Source organism: Caenorhabditis remanei, chromosome IV (assembly GCF_010183535.1).
Source record: "Caenorhabditis remanei strain PX506 chromosome IV, whole genome shotgun sequence".
Classification (NCBI taxonomy): domain Eukaryota; kingdom Metazoa; phylum Nematoda; class Chromadorea; order Rhabditida; family Rhabditidae; genus Caenorhabditis; species Caenorhabditis remanei.
The window spans coordinates 680561-701110 of NC_071331.1; the positions used below are offsets into that span (position 1 = coordinate 680561).

The 20550-nt window shown below is 36.8% G+C and overlaps 3 protein-coding genes across 3 annotated transcripts; 1 reads left to right on the forward strand and 2 right to left on the reverse strand.

Moving 5' to 3' along the window:
• Positions 1 to 2047: 2047 nt before the first annotated feature.
• GCK72_012107 (uncharacterized protein) lies at positions 2048 to 4783 on the reverse strand (the record flags this gene model as incomplete). The annotated part of the gene is made up of 6 exons (XM_053728850.1): positions 2048 to 2308; positions 2353 to 2659; positions 2708 to 3731; positions 3777 to 4172; positions 4219 to 4564; positions 4607 to 4783. 6 exons carry the CDS (start codon positions 4781 to 4783, stop codon positions 2048 to 2050), a joined length of 2511 nt encoding a protein of 836 aa, XP_053583622.1.
• A 7514-nt stretch (positions 4784 to 12297) lies between these two features.
• Positions 12298 to 16830, forward strand: GCK72_012108 (uncharacterized protein; the record flags this gene model as incomplete). The annotated part of the gene is made up of 4 exons (XM_053728851.1): positions 12298 to 12447; positions 14792 to 15019; positions 15924 to 16131; positions 16679 to 16830. The coding sequence occupies 4 exons, from the start codon at positions 12298 to 12300 to the stop codon at positions 16828 to 16830; spliced, it is 738 nt and encodes a 245-aa protein (XP_053583623.1).
• A 1845-nt stretch (positions 16831 to 18675) lies between these two features.
• On the reverse strand, positions 18676 to 19521 carry GCK72_012109 (uncharacterized protein; the record flags this gene model as incomplete). Its single annotated transcript, XM_003105350.2, has 1 exon — positions 18676 to 19521. One exon carries the CDS (start codon positions 19519 to 19521, stop codon positions 18676 to 18678), a length of 846 nt encoding a protein of 281 aa, XP_003105398.2.
• Positions 19522 to 20550: the final 1029 nt, after the last annotated feature.

Below are 20550 nucleotides of genomic sequence, written 5' to 3' on the forward strand. Positions count from 1 at the left end.
CTTTTCCGCATATATTCAGTAATTTCCTTGACGTTCCTCAAAACACGAAGGTTTTTTAGATGCGTCTTCAAATCATATTAACTGTTTTTAAGGTTAACATGCTGCGAAGTTAGATTGGTAATTCACTGTTACCAAGATGTTTTCTCTGTCCAGAAAACTATTTTTGATATTCACCTTCTTCATTTTCTCCGTGTTCCCTCTTCGGTGAAGAACAAACTTCCGATAACATCTCCGATTCTCGTGAATTTCAAAAAATATGTCAGTGCGTCTCTACTTCGTTATCTTCCATCATCCATTCAAACCAACAGAGGAAAATATTTGTGGAAATTGATGTTGACTAGATATTTTGATACAAGAATGGGCTTTGGAACTTACAGTTCAATTTAGAAACCTGGAAATAGCAAACGTAATTTTCTACTGATGTGAAGTATGGAAACTGAAACTGGAGAAAATCCCACAAACTAGAAAAAAGCTATGAGAGAAGAAATTCTTTCTGTTTCAGACAAATATTAACAATAATAGTTATAACTTGGTTAATGATAAGTATTGTCCAACCGTCAATTTTCATTTCAATGTGTCGCCATTCTTCCAATTGACTGATGACTTTCCACTGAATACAATCTCCGATTTCAATCAGCAAGAGTACTTCTCATCAATTAGAAAAATGAGACACGAGGAATTGAAAAAAGTGAATGCAACGTTTAATTCGATAAGTGTAAATGAATATACAGGGTGTCTTTCTAAAAAATATCAATTTTAAAAAATTGAAATCTTTCAATTTCATTTACTAGTTATTTTCAAATACCTACATTAAGTGGCATTTGGTGAATCGGTTTGAGCTAAATAAAACGAAACAAAATAAATTACTTTAAAATGTTGGAGAATAAAAAAGACTGACAGCTTCGTTTAGGTATTTAATTATGAAAAAACCACAACAAAAAAAACTAACAATAAAATGTATCACATTTTACAGCAAACATTTTTGTATACTGTTATCTTTCTGTTTCAATATAAAATGAACTCCTTGTGAGAATAAGTAACAAATTAATTGAGTAAGTTTATTTTAAAAATCGTCGGTTTTCATTTCCAAACCGGCGACCAACACCGTTTTTACAGAGAAAAATAACAAATGTGAGAAAATTATTGAAAATTCATAACTTTAGGTCATGATAAGTGAACTATCAATTTATAGATAAGTTTTGTGTGCCACCTGAAACAGACTTACTGTGAATCACTGTTTCAACTCTTTCAAAATTAACCTTTGCGTTTTGTAGGGTGCTTGTTCGCAAAAAAACCGAATTCCAGTTATTCTGATTGATGCGTTGAAATCTCGTTGCCGTCTTTTATGAGTAAGAAAAATAGCCATGATTTGATTTAGCCACTACAAATAAGTGTTATTCGTTTAAAAAAAAATTGTTGCGTTGAATAGGGTTACCCACGGCCTCCAGCGAAGGCCCTCTCAATTCAAAAAATAAACCGCGAAAACAGCCTTGTTCAGTGGAGCACGTTTGCGTTACAAGCCTGTTGCAGCGGCAACATTGCATTTTTTTTCTTCATTTGAGCAATGAAATAATTTATTTTTTATAATTTATTCTCGTTTATGTTTATTAAATATCCGTCGTCTGCAATAATTCATGATTTTTTTCACTCGTTCTGCTGTAAATATTGGGAAATTTATCGATTTACGGCCCGGAAACAACGAAATGTTACAGAAACGTCTACAAATAACACCTGGACAACGAATGGCAATACGATGGCGACAAAGGCGGAGAAAGTGAGGAAGAAAAAAGGAATGCTGTTCTAAATTAATGATTTTCAGTGCAGAATTTGTGGATCGAGAGAAAGAAGAGAGGCAGGCATTAGGCTGAAATTCGAATAGTGAACAATTGATTTTCAGGTCATTTTTGTATTCACAATTCCAATAGTTCATATTTCCCCGTAGGGTAGTACAATTTTTCAGCGTGATGAGCACCTCTCGCAGATGCGAAAAAAGAAGAATAAGTGGAAAAAGAAGACCAAAGAGGGGAACATGAAGAAAGAAGATATTTTAAGACACGTCGAACACATGGTTATTGATCAAGCATCTCTTGAAACATTGTTGAGCCTTCAGGACTTCATTTCGATTCGTGCGATAACGAAGCTTCGCTGTATTGTATGCGGCGTGGAATGCTTCGATCGGCTGCTCACTAGTTTTTGCCCAGGTACGGTGAGATCGAACAAAAGGCATGAGGTGCTCAAGAACTGCATGGAGTTTGGGCGTGACATTGTCATCAGCCGCAAACTCCCTGAGACTAGCCCACATGGTGTCCTAAATTTGGATTATTTTTAAAATTTCGAAAACTATGAAATTACAATGGCGTTTTCCATGTAGTCCATCTCAGCTGGGCTCAGCAGTCTTGGCACACATAGCCTCTGAAGTTTTCCTAGAGATTTGAGGAATCTTTTCATGCTTTCGAAGTGCTTATGATCTTTAAAAATTGACATATACTCGTCAATTGCTTCTTCTCTCAAGATGTTGTAGATGTGGTTTCCACAAAAAGTTTTACGCCACACACTCATGTCTGCGCCCCACTTTTTCCAAATTCTCTCTAATTCCTGGCGGTACTTTTTCTTGCCTCGTAATGCTTCTTGCATTGAATCAAACCGAACTTGTTCTTTGCTGTAATGGAAACAAATTTTGTGTCAGAAATGTGCATAAATTAATTACTTCAACTCGTCAATTTTCATCTTCAATTCGTTTTTCAGAAATTCCACTTCATTCGTAACCAACTGATCGATTCCTACTCCTGTCACATTGGAACAAAGAAGACACTGAAATGGGATCGTGCTGTCGTTGGTGAGTTTCCATTCTTTCACATTCCACACTCCACAGCAAGCCGCGTGAATTGTTTCTTCACAACTTGCACATTTAACATGTCTATCATCAAAAAGTGGAGCTTTTTCAATCAGTCTATCTCTCATAAAACAAATTTCAGATGAGCATGCTGATTCCTCTCTTTCATCAGTACCGTCGATTGTGGAATTCTGGAAGTTTTGGAGAATGTTTTGAAGTACCACCATGGAACGAAGCTCTGTATCAAGGTTGCTGACAACTTCTTGGAACTGAAGAATGTTCGATTTTTGCACTCGTCCTTGCTTGATGTCGGCTTTGTTGAGTACGATTGTCTCATCGTCACAATCCAATACGGTTGCCCAAAGTAAGAGATTGTCAAATCCGTAACCCTGGGCAATTCCCATAATACTATGGAGACTTGGAATCAAAACATTCTCAAGACGAACGCCTTTGAACACGAACGAAGATTGCGCCTTTACACTTTCCACTGTCACCTTTTTGTTGCCTTGTGCGCTTGCTGCTGCATAACTCTCCTCCGTGCGCATTGATACAATTTCGCCTCTTTTGTAGTCTCGAATTTTGATTCTGCCACGGTTGACGCAATACATGCAAGGGGACATAGCAGAAGCTCCTTGGTGGCCTAACATGTCATACTGAAATTTCATGTCGCCACCAAGGAACAATTCTACTGGGATGACAACTTCCGCCTCGTTCACTTTAATCTTCAACTCTTTCAGATTGTTGAGCTGGTCGATGACGGTGGGAATGTGTTTCAGCAACGCCTCTGAAGATTCTTCGTCGTTGAAGATGCCTAGCGGAATGAGATTGTGGCAGCTGTTTGGTGTCTCCACGTTACCAATTGCCAGACAAATTTTCATCTCATTTCCTCCTTTATCTCCTAAACCAAAATAGTTTTTCAGAACCTCGAATAAGGTCGACGTACCCATGATCGTCAACCACAATCCCCGATCAAAATCACAAGTCAATTTCTCCTGTCTGATGAGCTCTTCTATTCTAGAAGAAACTGTCTTTGCCACGTCGTTCAGGTAAGCTACAACCACCACCTTCTCCTCATCTTTCACTCCTTTCGACTCGTATACTGAGAAAACGTCATTAGATCCTAATTTCTCTTCTATATCAACAATTGATTGAACGGGGGGGAACGGATCGAAAAGATTGTGTTCCTTTAATATTCTTTTCGTTGTTTTATAGGTGCCACGAGTGAGATTCGCGGAGTGGTATAATTGCAATCCTTCTTCTGGCGAAAGTTTTAGTTTAGCAACTCCAGCTCTCTCTAGTTTATTGAGCAAGTCAGTATAGAACAGTTTTGATCCGAGACCTTAATATTTGAAAATTCAAGTTTAAAATGACTAGTTTTTTTTAACCTGATAAGTTTTTTACGTAGTCAAAAGCCTTCTGGATTCTTTCCCTTCTTGCTCTGTTACTTTTTAAGTCATCGTAGTCCATCAATTTGACTTCTCTTGGTTTTCGTTTCAAAAGAACAATTTCTTCTTTTTGTTTAAGAATCAACAATTCTTTAGTTTTGTTGTCAGCTTTCAGGTGTTCCACTGTCTCCATCATTTCACTAATCCGACCGTCTCCCACTACCTTTTGCTGCATTGAGAAGATCCGTGCTCTTTTCGTTCTTTCACATTGTTCAATCAGTGTTTTCTTCTCTTGCTCCAAAACCTCATTTCGTTTAGTCAATATTTCAGTTTTCTCGAAATGTCTCTGAACTCTAATCCCGTTAAAAATTTGTCTCTTTACAATCACCTTTATCTCATTCTGTGCCTTTTGCAACTTTTCATCCAAAGTTTTCATCTCCTTCTGAAATTCATCAGTTTTCGCAATCAACTTTGTCCTAGTTTCTTGCTTTAGGAGATCGCATTTTTGACGAAGAATGCGAATGGTTTCAGCAGGATCACCATCCCCAATATTATCAATATCCATGTATTGAGCTACAAGTTATGTATTTTTTGCCTGCATTTCTTTTAATCGGTTAAAGATGGGTGAAGGAGCAAGGTTCCCTTTCAGATTAGTGCAAATAATAAGAAATCAATATGTTTTCAATTTTATTCAATACAAATTTTCTATTTCAGATAACGATGTGGAACATCTTGCTGGAGCCTCTGGATGTCGTCGAATTCTTTTCCTTCTGCTCTCCCTCTTCGGTTTTTTTTGAGGTCCATTTTTCCTTTATGTGTCTTTCCGTTGTTTTTAATATCGTAGTTGAGGTTGATCACTTTCAGGCACGATTATCGGAACTCGTCTCTTTCAACATCGAGTAGCTGACACAAGGACTTCGAAGAAAAACCGACGACATAATGTTGAAGACCACACCTCAACTCTAATTTCATTACTTTTTTCTTTTTTCTGCAATAAAACTTCAATTTCCTTACTTTCCTTTGTTTCCAGTGGTTGTACACTTCTCCCTTTCCCAGAAAACATAAAAGTGGTGATTACCAACTGCGCATCGGTTGAGATTTGCATGCGAGCAATCTTTTTCCCCACACAATTGAGCAGATAATGTCGTTTTAATAAGAATTAACGGTAATAAGAATTTTCTATGTTTTCATTGATTGCAATACCATAGTTTTGTGAATACAACAAAAATCCCTGAAACTTTGTTTCCCTGGCAATACTCTTTTCCACTTTTAAGAATAGAACTTAACTCGACAATTTTACAGATGTGTGTTAATTACTTTAAATCAAAAACCTTCCTTTTAAAGAAAAGTCACAATTCGCTAGGAACAACTATTATTTGTGTAATGAAGTATTGATTATTTTTAATAAATACCAACTCGGCACAGTTTTTACAACTGTGCTCCACCGAAATGCCCTCAAAAAAATGTATTTTTCTCTGAGTCTCTCAATTTCGCACACAATTTTCTTCGGTTTCGTTGTAAGAAACGTGCAGTGATAATATGTCAGATTGGCTTTTTCAAATTACACTCATTAGACCTTTAAAATTTCATCAACTGATTTTAGAACAATTTTAACCTGCTTCGTAAACTTTATTTACAGTCTGTCAAATCATTATCGTCGTTTCCAAATAAGCATAACAAGGGTACTTCAAACAAGTTGCCAGTTAACATCTATAAAGCTTCAGCGAAAAAATTCTCTAGAAACAGAAACATATTGTATAAAAACAGACAACTTGCTGTTAATTTATTTTAACTATTTCAGTTCAGCGTAATTTTTTTAGTCAAAAGTATGATGCGTTGAATGAGAAAAGGATCTCCGCATCTTATCGATTTGGTCTTTGGTCAGGAAAGAAAAACGCATAAAACTATTTTAGGAATCCGAAGAATAAGTTAAGTTAACCAATTGCATGTTAAAGTATTTTTTACTGTTTCTTATGCTTGACTATACAAATGCAGTTTTAAAGTTTTCGTTAGTTCCTTTTTTTCTTTAAATCCACCAAAACCATTTTTACGTGCATCATTTTCTTTTTTCACAATTAACGTAACAGTATTTGAAAAAAGAAACGTTAGGGTTCTCTGTTTCTTCATTTCCTGATGTCTCCTTCTCACAATTGACATGTAAATGACCTTTCTCCTCCCGATAAGATCTCCGATTTCAATTAAGTTCCAAAAATGGTAATTCATTATCCACCCCTTCTTTTCCTGTCCGTCTTGGCACGATGCCAATAACTTTGGAATGATGATGAATCGATTGCATGATATCACTGAAACTGCTATCGAGTAATGTCCGAACCAAATATTTTACAAGCAGTGGAGAACAAAAAATCCAGGTTTATTATAAACTCATAAAAACAGATTTTAAATTATGAAATTAACATTTCAGAAATGCTTTAAAACTGGAATGGGAGTTAACATTTAGTCTAGTGGAAATACCATGGTCGTCTTTCTCAAGACATTTTCAGAGTGTCTTTCAGGTAATTCAATCTCACACTTTGAATTTCGTGGAATTTGATACCATATAATGGGTGATGGAATGCGTTAAGGGAAAACAGAAAAAAATTCGAGCCAAAAATTTTTCAGACAGTTTCAGCTATCATGGAAATTCTACAACCTGAATGATGTTTTTCAATCAATCCGATGACACTAGATGGTATCGATTTTTTCAAATATTGTCAAAGTAAAAAGTGGAATTTTAAGTTTTTGTGTTTCAAAATGTCCTAAAAATATGCGGAGATATAATCTGCCAGTGATACAGGGTTTCGGAAGTTTGTTATCGAAAATCAAAGATTACAAGTTCAAAAATTTTTTTTATTCAAGTTTTTCTTTGAATTAACATATTGGTTCCATTATGAACTTCCATATATAAATAGGTCAACAACTGAGAGCACAGTATTCTTTTTCGGGAAGCTCTTGAGCAGTTTTGCATTTTTTGTTCGTTTGTAATATTTTATTGGATTTTTTTTGAGCAGGTCAGCTATATTTTCAAATAACGACTTATTGAAAACTAGTAAATAAAACTCATTTTCACTATTTCGAGTAACTGTGATATATCTTTTTAAATAGTTTGTTTTGTTTGAATGTCATTACAACAACCATAATCCCAAATTGAAATTTTTGATATAAAATTTAAATTTAAAACAAGGTTTTATAAAAACGTTTTGTTATTTATGGCTTGTCAGTTCCTGAAACTGGACTTCAAATGGAACAAATCAAAAAATGTTGATTTCTGATAAGTTTCCTTTTTTTCAGGTTTTCATCAGAGGCTTCTAAAATTTTGTGACTTCTAGAAATACCGCTCTCCTGAAATTGAAGCTTATTCTGAAATAAAATCAGCTCCTCCATCAATAATTTCTGATGGAAAGATTTTCCGCTGGCGGACTTAGTGCACGATCTGGCGCGAAAGCACTGAAATTATTTAGTCAGGGCTCTGAACGGACACGCCAGAGGGTGTGCACGGTATCTCTGTATATTTCTTTGCATTTTGTTTACTTTGCTTGGGTTTCTGAACTCGTTTTGTGTTATTTATTGATTTGGTCTCGTAATAAACGTGTTTTTATCCGTTTCTTTACAAGCTATATTTTTTTATTTACGATCCTAGTTTATTTTGACTCATCTTCATATTAAATACAAGTGAATAAAACACATTTTCACTATTTCGAGTAACTGATATATATTTTTCATTAGTTTTCCATTGCGATGAGTTTAAGATCAGTAAAGATCATAATCCCAACCTAATATTATTATTATTTAGCACCTCTCTCTCTCTTTCTCTCTCCAAAACAGTGCCACCACTCCTCCCTCCTCTTTATTCCCCCATTTCGTTGCCTCTCCATCAGGCAATAATTACTGATAAGAGCACCGTCCCGTCTACTTCCCCCCGATAAGGACTCCGCCCTATTCCGTACCACTAGGTACCATCTGGTGCTCCTTCGGGAGGGAGCTACTTCCAATTACGATGACGTCATCATCCGTGTTTAGTGATCAGTGGGGAAGAGAGTCGGAGAAGACACGTGTTGATATAATTTCGATTTGCTTTGTGCTCCAAATTTTATGCAACTCTCAGCACTTTTTTCCCCATTTTTTTGATGTTTGACTTTTGATATAAAGGGAGAGCTTATCAACGGAAAGAGCTGACGATGGGAACAACAGTTCTGAAATTGTTGCGACGACGAAAGAATGAAAATGGCAATGAAAGATATGGCAGTTTTAATGGGGTAGTAGTGGCTTTTGGGTTTGTGATTTGTAGTGGAGCAAGTAGGTTTTCAAGATATGCATTCTACTATTTCATATCTATTTTAAAGGATTTTCTGAAAATAATTCGGGTAATATGTAGGTAGTATTTAGAATTTTCCCAGTTTCGTCGATCACATAAAGATTTGTGATTTTTACGTCTGTTTTAATCAGGCAATATTGGTTGTCTTTTGGGCTTGTGATTTGTAGTGGAGCCAATTGTATTTCGGGATATGTATTTTACTGTTTCCTAGTCATTTTGAATAATTTAAGGTGGTTATCACAATTCGATATCCATTAAACTTGGTTAATCAATTGGATATATTTTCCGGTTTTATTGATCACATGAAGATGTGTGATCTAATAAAAATCAGTAGTTTCCTTTTCCTTTCAGTGGATTCTGAGAAGTGAAGACTCGTTTATTCAGTTAGTGCACCTAGAACAGGCTTGAGCTCAAACATGTTTGCTGCAACAGTGATGAATTTCAAAGGCAGGAATTTTTATTTAAAGGATGTGAGAACTCAAAACAAATTGTGATCGAAATTGTGATTGGCATGCATTTTTGCGTAAAATGAGATGCATGCACATAATGCATCACACTTGACGACATTTACGGTTTTCCTGTTCAAATTCATGATTACACGTACTAAACGAGGGAAGATATCTTCCAAAAAATGCATCATGTAGTTCTACGATGACTATGACGAAACTTTTTTAAAAATACTGCGTTTCATACTGTTGACTGAAAATTTACGCAGAAGCTCGATACTTTGAGTAAAAAAACAAATAGAGTCAACAAAAAAGAAATCCACTGATTATCAAATGGTCGTTAGAGTCTAAACCAGCGTGTGGATTGAACTTGCCGCAGAGGATGTTACCGCCTGCGCTATACGGGCGGTCGGCGCGCCCTCATTCTTTGCCTATATGAATCTTATGTTTTTCTTAATCTGGCGGCGCTGAATTCTTACTGTACTGGTTTTCTCATAACAGCTCTGTGACAAATATTTCCGTACCTCGATTTGAGTATAGGGTCCACTTTTATTCATATTGGTGAAGTTTGAGACCAATTAATTTTTTGAGTTCTCACCTCCTTTAAGTAGGCATGACAAAATCCGGCCAAAAACCTCGAACTGTCATAAAATTCTGAATCTGCAAATACCCAAAACCCGCGGCTAGGTGAATTCATTTTTGTTTTGTGACACTTCATTAACGCTTCAGTAAAACAAATTCTTACTGTAACAGTGACTACATTTCCATTCGAAAATACCAGTTGATTTTACTAAGCGCGTCCTTGTAGCTTGCAAATCTTCCAATTTCTGACATTTGACTTCCGGATAAAACATTTTCACTATTATCCCACTCTGGCGTCTAAAACATTTTCTCACCGTTTCAGCTTGTTTGCAAGTATTACTACGTTCTCAATTAAAATAATCGCTATATCTCAGTCTAAACAAGCAAATCTGAAAACAGAGGTTGTTCAGTTTCATAGTTGAGATAAGTAGGAGTGGCATATTTGAAGACAGTGGCATTTCTTGCTCTAGTTTCTTTTAAACAATTTCGTTCATCACAAAGAAATTTGAACATAGACACTTTTGACCATGAGGATTCCAAAATTGCAAGAAAATTTAGCAAATTGTTCATGTAGACCTAGTTTTGAGCCGTTTAATTTTACCTATGGTTGAAATACACGGTTTTAAAAATATGGTAATTGCTCGACCTAGTTTTGTTCTACATTATTCACACTATTTTACATGTACTGAAAAAAGGTTAATAAGTAGGAAAGAATATCAGAAGTAAGAAATAATCACAGCTTCTCAGAAATCAGTTACTCCGATTTTTTCAATTTTGTCGATCTCGAATAGTTTGTGCTCCTCATCACTTGGTACTGAAAAATTCCCCGTTTCATGATTTTAATTTTTGCGCGGCAAAACTAATTGCCACGCTGGTATCTATTTGATTCTGAAATATCTCAAAATCAAATATATGGCAATATATGTCAAAAATATTCAAAAACTGCCTAATCTTTCTATGTTTCACCTAACCCTAAACCTTACGTCCAGTTTTGATCCCTCATCAATTTGCTAGAAAAAACTCGAAAAACGTTACTGAAATCATTGTTTTGAGCGACTTAGGACAAGTCGTGTCAAAAATTACTAACTGCAAGAATGGAGCTCTAGGTCTAATCTACGAACAGTGCAAAAGTTTTATTAATTTTTAGTAGCTGAAAACAATTATGCATTTTTCTTATGTATACTGAAAAACTATACAGTTTCACGAATATAATTTTTTGGATTAGTCGCTCACGGATACACTATTACTAGAACTGATATCGGTATTACTTTTCTCCTGTTTCACATACCCATTAACCTTTCACCCCGTTTTTTACTCCTAGTTACAATCGTGCTCCGTATGATATGCTCCGTGCATTTCCCCCTGTTCCATGTGTTCCTTCCCTCCGATTTTCGACCTTTTCTCCCCAAAGCCAGTAAATAAAAGAGAAGAGACTGAAAATAGATACAGTAGTCCCCTCTCTTCCACATCACCTCACCCAATCATATCATCAACAACTTTTTGGTATCTCCTTGTCAACAACTTTCACTTTTTTTCATTTGAAGGTAATAATGATGGAGAGGAGCCCATTATATTTTTCTACTGTTTTTTTTTTGGAAATTCAAGTAATAGTTCTAAAAAAATGTGTGTTGCGAGACGGGCAATGTATCTAAACTTGTTTAATGACCATTGCCTGCACACTGACCTCTACTGATAAGAGAACACTTTTTGATATTGCGTAATTTGCCCTAATTGGACCTATTCTTGGCAAATAAGCTCCGCCCCCACTTTCTAACAAGTACCTCCCCTAGGCCTAATCGTCTCCTGAAAATACGAAAATTAGGTAAGTTTCCAGAATTCAGGTCAACGAAAAAGTCGTGCAAAGTACACAGCCCTGCTCGTTATCAGTAAAAATTGGGGGTATTTAAGTTTCCTGGCCCCGCCCCCTCCCCCCTTTTTCGACAACGTGCGTCGTCTCCTTTTTCATTAGTTATGTACCTATCGAATTACCTTTTCTGTTTCGAAGGTTTTTTTTAGTTTTGAAAGTTTGTTAGAGACGATTAACGTGTCGAAGCTAACCCGTTTATATTTTCATCTGTCCTTATTATCAAAATAAAAAAGTTCCGACATTTTTTCTTACGACAAAATGCAGACTCAGTACAAAATTACTACTGTGTCTGCATTCTGACGTGAAAAAAAATGTCGGAACTTTTTTATTTCGACAATAGAACTTCTTTGTTAGGATTACGGTAGTTAATTGGGGATTTTGAAAGTGAATTGAAATCACCCCGACACGTTCCGAATTATGTGGAACTTGAAACTGAAATTTTTGAGTGTTTCAGCTAGTTATTTTTTGTTGTTGTTGATTGCTACACCCAATACAATAACATTTCCAAATGTTTCCCATAAGTTTTTGAATAGAGGTCAAACGGGTGCGTCCCAATTTTGCCTATCATTTTGGAAAAGAGCCAATTTTCGCGCCTAAAGACTCATTTGGCGACGCAAATTTTCCGGGACGTCTTAACTCGTCCCTCGTTATTTTTGACTTTAGTACCCGATTATCAAGAACTGCTGTCCTGAGTGTGGTTCTAAACATTCCCAACCCATTTTAGAACCGTTTTACCATTCATGTCCATTTTCTTTGATTTCCCGTTTCCAGTCATCTTCAATTTCCCCAATTTCCATCTAATGCAATGCATTTGGTACAATAACACCAACCTCCCCAACTATTGAATTGCATATTCTAGGTCCCAGCAAAAGATGATCGTCGAACAACCGGGTTGTGCACCTCACCTATTCGAGGCGTCCCAATTGGCCACCAAATCAGTGATCGTCTATTCGGATAGAGCAGAAGTCAAACGACTGGTTACGGTGGATCTGCCGAAAGGGAATCAGGAAATTGTGATACAGGTTGGTAGTTGGAAGGGAAAAAGTGTGTGTATTGATAAAATTGAGTCGGGGGAAAGAGCGTAAGAGTATTAATGACCGGTGGAGTGACCAAGAGAATTGCAACTTCCTTGTTGAGTGATAGTTGGGGGAAAAAGACAGTTTCAGACAGGGAGTATAAGGAAGTGGGAAAACATTTACTTGATCGAAGTCGTTTGTTAATTTTGGCTCTGATTTCAATTTCATGCAATGGCTGAAAATGGTAAAATTGCATTCTGTATACCTTAGCAAAGACAAATTCACTGATTGTGAGAGCTACCGTTACTTATTGGGGGAGTATTAATCTATGGATTTCCTATTTTCCAACAAAAACTACTATTTCACATTTGTTACAAAGCGTTCACAAGTTATCAAGAGTCAGTTCTATTATCGGAACGTTTCCTATCGTAAGTCAAACGAAACAAACCAAAACTTCTGGTTATTAATAGCATGTAAAACGGCAAAATCTCTTGAAATTTAAGGTTATGAGCTCAAAATTGCACCAAAATGTAGAACTTGGTGAATTTTATGTCCGGGCCAGATAGCAAATCGGTAATGCGCTGAAGGTCCGGAAAAGGGTCAGAAAACGCGAAAATGTTATAAACGCCATTATAGTCCGGCCTGCGACACATTTGCAATTTGCACTTCTACTCATAGTAGGTGACGGCTATAGAATTTGCCGAGATCTACATTTCGGTATATTTTTAAGCTCATAACAGTAAATTTGAAGTCAGTTACGCGTCGGCCCGGTTTGCAACTGTACTTGAAAGTCTAACAAAAAATATTCGCAGTTTAAAAATATTTCAGAAGGATTATCACTATTATAAAATTCACACCCCTTTACTACCTCCCCGAAACAGTAATTTCATGAAACCTATATACCATTCATATTTAAAAGTTCATCGCTCTCTGATTATTGGTGCCTCACCTAATCTATGAATGAAACACTTCTTGTCGTCATTTTTGTTGTTTTCGAAATGTGTATTTTCTCGGAAAAGAGCGGAAAACGATCGGTGTTTGATATTTTGGTCTGGGAAGAAAAGCCTGAATAGACTGAGAAATTGATTTCATGAGAACTACAAAACTCTTATGGGAGTTCTGAAAATGCAATAAAATTGACTAGGGGGGTGAATTTTCGCTGAATACCAGAGGTGACTGAGGAAAAATTTAGGCTTTCATAATTTCACGGGAATACTCTAATTTGATAACCTATTCGTAATCTCCGCGGATTCAGCTACCAGATACCTCCAACAAAGATTGAGAACACTGTTCTGTGAAAATCGTTAAACTCCGTGGAAGAATATTTCGGTGGGAAAATGGGCGGAGTGTGTTTTGCAACATCGCCGCACAGTTTTTTCAAAAACGTTAGCTGGCTGAAACTACTTGATTGCCTGAAATAGAATGATTTTCATAATATTGTTAGCATCTTAGAGGGTGTTGCTGTTTATTTCTGAAATAATTATAGCGAAATCCTTTTGCCTAAAAAAACTAATATGGGAATTAATATGCTCGTCAAACAAATGAGAACTTATGTCCCAAAATTTCTCAAGTTTTTGAAACATTACTAGTTTTTTACTGTTCCGAATTTATCAGAAATTACTTGTCAATTTTCCAAATTCACTACCGACCAAATTCAAGCCTTCCTAGTCCCCTTCTCTCTGTCCCCCTTATCAACTTTGACCGTTTGTACCGCCATCATTGCCTCCAATATGACATGTGTACAGTCGAAAGAACCTTCTCTCCCTCTTATCAGTTCCAGTTTCTCCGAAAATCTGCACAAGTGAGCAGATTTTCGGAGAAAATTCCTGCTTGTTTTCTCTTTTTGGATGCATTGAGTGGGGTGACTTCACGGAAATTTTGGGCTTAATTTTGATAGGGGGGTTATGTCTGAGAATTGGGGTGATTTGTACATCAGAGCAGTCAAAGGATGGGAATGGGTTACTGATTTTTGCTCTGTATACCTAACCAACGTGCTACAGTAACAATTTGTTTGTTGTTATTCATAACAAGAAAGAAGATTCTAGACAATCAGTCTCTGCTCTCCAAATTAATCAACAGTATCTTATCAATCATGTTTAGAATGACAATATTCAAACTTTACGGTTTTCAGTCTCTACAGGATTGGGAGAGGGGGGAATAACAAAATATCTGATTTCGTTGAAATACGTTATCAGTGTTAGTTGTCTTAAATTTTTATCGCAAACCAGATTGTTTGTCTCAAAAAGTGTTGCACTATCTTTTTTATTCTCGAACTTTCTGCAACCCCCGCAGAGAGCACAAGTGCGAACTGAAAGAGGGGGTTTCGAAGAATGACGAAAGTTTCTTTCAGAATGTCTCCGCTGTCATCGAACGTCAGTCAGTCAGAGTGGATGGTCGTGGGGTCCTAATCCAAGAGGTTCAGTATCAGGAGGTACCAATGGATATGACTCATGAGACGGATAAAATAGTGGAGATTGAACGACAAAAAGTGGAAGTTGAGAATGAGAGATATGCAATTGAGGATGAGTGTTGTTCGATTAAAAAGAGGATTGATGTGTTGGATGGGGTTGCGGCACAGGTGAGAATACATATGTCAAGGAAAAAATGTAGATTGAGTAAAACATTATTCTAAAATATTTAGTTCTGTTTCAATTCCAGCACATCTGAACTTCCGTCTCAAAGAATTTAGTATTACGCGTGATTTCAAAGGGGGTATTTGACTTTAACTCGGAAGAATAAAACTGTGAAAACATAGAACAGACCGCGATCTCCCACGCAACAAAAAAGAACTGCGAGAAACGCGAATTCACGTTTTAATTCAATTCTTTCATTTTTTGCACTGAAAATGCAGTATTTTCAGGTTTTCAGACGTCGCAATGGATGAAAAGTGGTCCTATCCATCAGAATTGTAGAAAATGAAATTCTCTATCTTATGAACCAAAAAACATAAAATTTGGTGAAAAATTGATTTTTTTTAACAGAAAAACAGATTTTTAGAAAGATGAGATTTCCAGTCAATATTTCTTCTTCTAGAAATCGTAACAGTTTCAGAGCATCCTCAAGTATGTGCAATTTTTTTTTCGAAGATGTTTTTTCGTTAGGTATACTCAATTTTCTGAAAATCAGATTTTCTGTATCAAAAAAGTGAATTTCTGACCAAAATTCACCTTTTTTGGATCGTAAGTGAGATAATTTTAATTTCAACAAATCTGATGGACAGGACATTTTTTCATTCATTGCGATGTCTGAAAACCTGAAAATACTGCTTTTTCTGTGCAAAAAATAAAAGAGTTTAATTAAAACTTGAAAAAAATGCAGTTCTTTATTGCTGTGTGGGAGACCGTGAAAAAGGAGGAAAAATCGTGTTTGAGTAAAGCATTTTTGAAATATTTAGTAGATACTGTTTCAATTTCAGCTTTTCTGAATTTCGTGTTACAGTATTTAGTAGTGTCATTAATCAAAACGTAATATGTATTTTCCAGATTTCCTCTGGCCCCGCCTCCATGCCATTCTCCGCTCAAGGGTCCTCCCAACTGCCAGCATCTGGAAGTCAGCCACACCTAACTCGTCGTCATACTGTAACTGGACAGGAGCCGAATCCATTGTCCATGAGCACTACTTCAATGTCAAATGGGTTCTTCTTCAATCACGAGTCGCTGGATAATCTGGCAAAGTTTTTGAGTTATTATGGTGAGTTTATCAATTTACCAGGAGAAATCATCAGTAATGATGTACCAGGGAAAGTTTATATATTTGAAATCTGAAACATGAACACTTTTCAACAAAAAGAACTGTTCCTAAAAGTTTACTTTACTATTCAATTATCCGCAAATTTTATTCTCACGCCATTTTCTACTTCATAATTATTATAAAACCAGTCGGTTAACGCAGCCTAACGGCTGCTCAACCTCCTTTTCTACACCACTCGTGTTGAAAATTTGAAGAAATGAATTCATTTGAAGAATGAAAATGTTCTATAATTATCTCCCCCGTGAACTCCTATTTCCCTATTTCGGAACTGAAAGCCACTGAAAGGCTTGAAAACCACGTTTTTTCACATAGTGACCTAGTCGAGACCTATTCTAACTAAAAAAAATAGACGGGCATCATTAAGAGAAAATTTCTGATCTTTTGGTCCAAATTCGAAGAAAATCGGTCCAGTAGGAAAGGCGGTAGGATCGGCGACAGACAAACAAACATACAGCCGTTTGCGTTTGTTAATAGTAAAGATCTTTAGGCGATGCCGTGCGAGACATGAAAAAAGAATTGCGAAAACGTCAACGAGAGACCGAACAGTTATCCGAGAAGATTGATCAGTTGGATAGACAATTGGATCAGTTGAGATGTTTGGCAGAGTATGATTCGATTAAGAGGTGTGTTTCTGTTTAATTTTTTGAGATGGGGGATAGAAAAAGATAAAAGTAGTCTGTTTCAAAAAATGGGTAAATGAATATGATAGAAGTAGTTTTCATTATGTTTGGGTTCCGATGTAAGAAATGTTTTCTTTTGAAAACTGTAATGGATTGATGAACTTAAACTACATTTCATTATTCATAATGTGTAAAAATGAACAATAATTTTAGAAACTACATTACAATTCACATTTATTTTGAAACATATATTTTTGTTAGATATCGTCAATTTTGAACCCTTGCCACGGTGTCAGTGACAGTTCTTGGAAATGTTGGTGAATTTAAGCTGTTCTGGTATTTGAATAAACAAAACAACTTACTTACTTACATAGTTACTTAATCGATTCGTTCTTCGCTCAATTGGTGTGAGCGCGGATTACATTTCCATTCAATAATTTTTTATGTTTCTGTTAAAAAGTAATTTGCGGTTTGCCATTACGTAAAATTACTGAGTTGTGTTCGGGCTTTTCAAACAATTAATATTTTGTTGACGGTTTGGTTAACAAACTAAATAGGTACCTAATATATTACAGTTTACAATATTTTGCTTATTTAGTGAAGATTATTCATTAGGCTTATATGAAGAAATCTACGGTAACGATAATGATTTTCTTTCTGCTATTTCTGGCAGGAAAAGTCGTATTTGCAATCTCGTGGTGGAACCTTGAAGGACATTTTCATTTTTTTAAACTAGACAATTTGCTGGCAGCAATGATTATTTGAATTTTGCTTTAATTTCTAGGCGTTTGGGATCCGTTTTTCTTGTGACACCCATCTGAAAACTTTATTGTTTCAATATACTCTCAAATCATCTTAGGCTTTTTACAATGCAATTGTTTTCCGACTCTTTCTGTCACTTTCATGAGGAAAAAGATTTTTTTGAGCCTTCCGACTGTTTCGGGACTAAATTTGTCATTTCCAACGCGAATATGTGATTTTTATAATAGATCAAAATAATTTTAGGGCTGAGTTACAGAAAAGTTGTCAACTTCAAAAGTTAAAGTCTGAATTATTACTATAGACACAACAAAGATTTTTTTTAGAAATTAATATTTTTGGCACCGTGGCAGGGTGTTAAACTTTATCATTGTCAGACAAAAGAACGGAGGAAACAGCTTGTAACACCATGACTACTTTTTTTCTAACGTTCTTTAATATCCAAACATTGAGAATCCGTATTTTTTTGAAACCAATCTGCATGGACCTGTCTTTCAAACGATTTACTGTTCCGAAACACTCTCAAACTGTTCTAAAATTTTATCAAGCCAGTATTTGGGAGTTATAGACCCATCAGACAATATTTATTTGTCGGTCGGTTGGCAATGTTCAATTTTTAAATTGAATGAAAAGCACTATTTTTCGAGAAAATTATGTTCTTTCTGGAACAGTAACTTTTCAAGGAGATTTCCTTCAAAAATATTTTCAAGTACAAAAATGAATATCTAGACTTGTACTGTACGCGCAAAATTATTATTAAAAATCATCCTTATTCTTGACATCAGAACAGGGCGATAAATTTCATTGTTGTCAAAGGCGCAATCCAGTAACAATCTTCTAGATTCTATCTTCCATTTTTATCCATTAAGAATCCGTATTTTTGTGAATCCCGTTATCGTATAGTTTTACTGTTTTGGAACACTTTCAAATGGTTTAGGATTTTACCACTTGTTATTAATTCCAATCCCTCCACTTCCCGAATTCAGTGTCTATCTGAACAACACTTAAATTTTTGAAATATTCATTTTCTTTATACAAATTGGGAAATAATAACCCGAGAGAAGGAAAAAGAGGCAATAAGTTAACTGAAGACATCCCAAAGCATCTAATATCCTGGAGCGGTTCTTGGTGGTGGACAGTGATCGCACGATCCCTTTGGTCCATCCTCTCCTGGCTTTCCTGGCTCTCCGTCCTCTCCATCCTTTCCTGGCTCTCCATCCTTTCCATTCTGTCCAGCCTCTCCTTGTGGTCCTTGTCTTCCTGGTTGTCCTGGCCGTCCGTCTTGTCCAGCCTCTCCCTTTGGTCCCTGCTCTCCTGGCTCTCCTGGCTCTCCGACTGGCGATGCAACAGTGCGTTGAACTCCTGGTGCTCCTGGTGCTCCAAGCTCTCCTGGCTCTCCGTCGGCTCCTGGTTGTCCAGCTGGTCCTGGTGCTCCCTTGTTTCCTGGACGTCCAGCTGGTCCTGGCTCTCCTGGAGATCCGGCTTCCCCATCTGGTCCCTTTGATCCTGGTGGTCCTGGTGGTCCGACTGGAGATGGCTCACACTCGAAGCAGAAGTCATCGGCGGTTGGGATCTGTTGGGCGTCGGCGTCCTTTCCGTTGACTCCTGGCTTTCCGGCCTTTCCGTCGTTTCCTGGTGCTCCATCGTCTCCTGGAGCTCCGACTGGTCCAGCTGCTCCAGTTCCGCAAGAGCAGCACTTCTCGTTGGTAGAACGCTTTTGACGGAGAGTGGCTACAGCGGAATCTCTGTAGGCAGCCAGACGAGTGTACTCTCCACGAAGAGAATCCGTGCGAGACTTGCAGAAAGTGAGGTCATCTTGAAGTCCGGATTGGATATTCTGGAGATAGAGACAGAGCATTGGAACTGCCATGACCACGGTGAGAGTTGCCACGGTGGAGGCGGCGATTCCGAAGAAGGCGAACTTTTTGACGGATTGACGGTCCTCCTCCATGATGTGATAGGTTCTGGAAATGGAGAGATTAGTTTTTTGGTTTAGAACGCTCAGAAGTGGGGAGTGAAAGTGATGTCTAGATATAAAAATTACTTGAAAACGTAGATTTTCGAAAGTTTTTTTTTCGAAAATGAAAACGTTGAAAGGGTGCAGATATTTTTCGAGCAAATCAGTCTGAACTATAAATTGATCACATTATGAAATAAACCAGATATAGGTTTCACTAAATCTTCTGAAAAACGGGCATAATTTGCTTAGCTGGGACAGTATACCCAAATTTTTGTTGGATTCTCAAATTTTTCAAACAGATATCGCACATCAAAACCAAAATTCAAAAAATGTAGTTTTTGGAACAGTAATTATGGAGTTTAGGGCCCGAAAGTTTGGAATTTAGGGCCCAAAAATGGAAATGTATGACCCGAAAATTTGGAGGGATTTAGGGATTCTGAAGCAGGTAGTTCTTACTATTTTATGTACACCTTCTAAAACATGACAGGAAGAAATTTCTCAGTTATTGGTGGTTTATTTCGAAAAGTGTAAAAATTGTTTGTAGAGAAACTAGAGACTGTATTACTTACAAGTGTTTGTAACTATTTTATCAATTTTTAGAAATGGTAAAAATTTGAGAAATCGGTTTCGAACGTTTGAAACACCTCTCAATTTTCTTTAGATAAAAATCAGAATATCAAAATCAAAAAGCCGTCAAAAACTGGAAATGAATGTACACGGAAAGGCATGATTATGTTCCCCAGATAAGCGTCCATCTCTTATATATCAGCGTACTTGCTAAGCGACGCGCAATCCTACTCGAAAAAAAGAGCCCCTCCTTTAGTTCCACCTCTCTGAAGAATTGCGACTTCATCTGAGTGCAAAAAAACTTTGAGGGAGGGGGGAGGGGGGCGCCGTCCCCGCTGCGGGAGAACCTGTTCTGGAGGGGGGCAGAGACTGAGAGAATGAAAGGGGGGCTACCTAACCATGGTAAGAAAAAAGTTGATATGAAGTGATATGTATGTGATGATGATAGGCCTG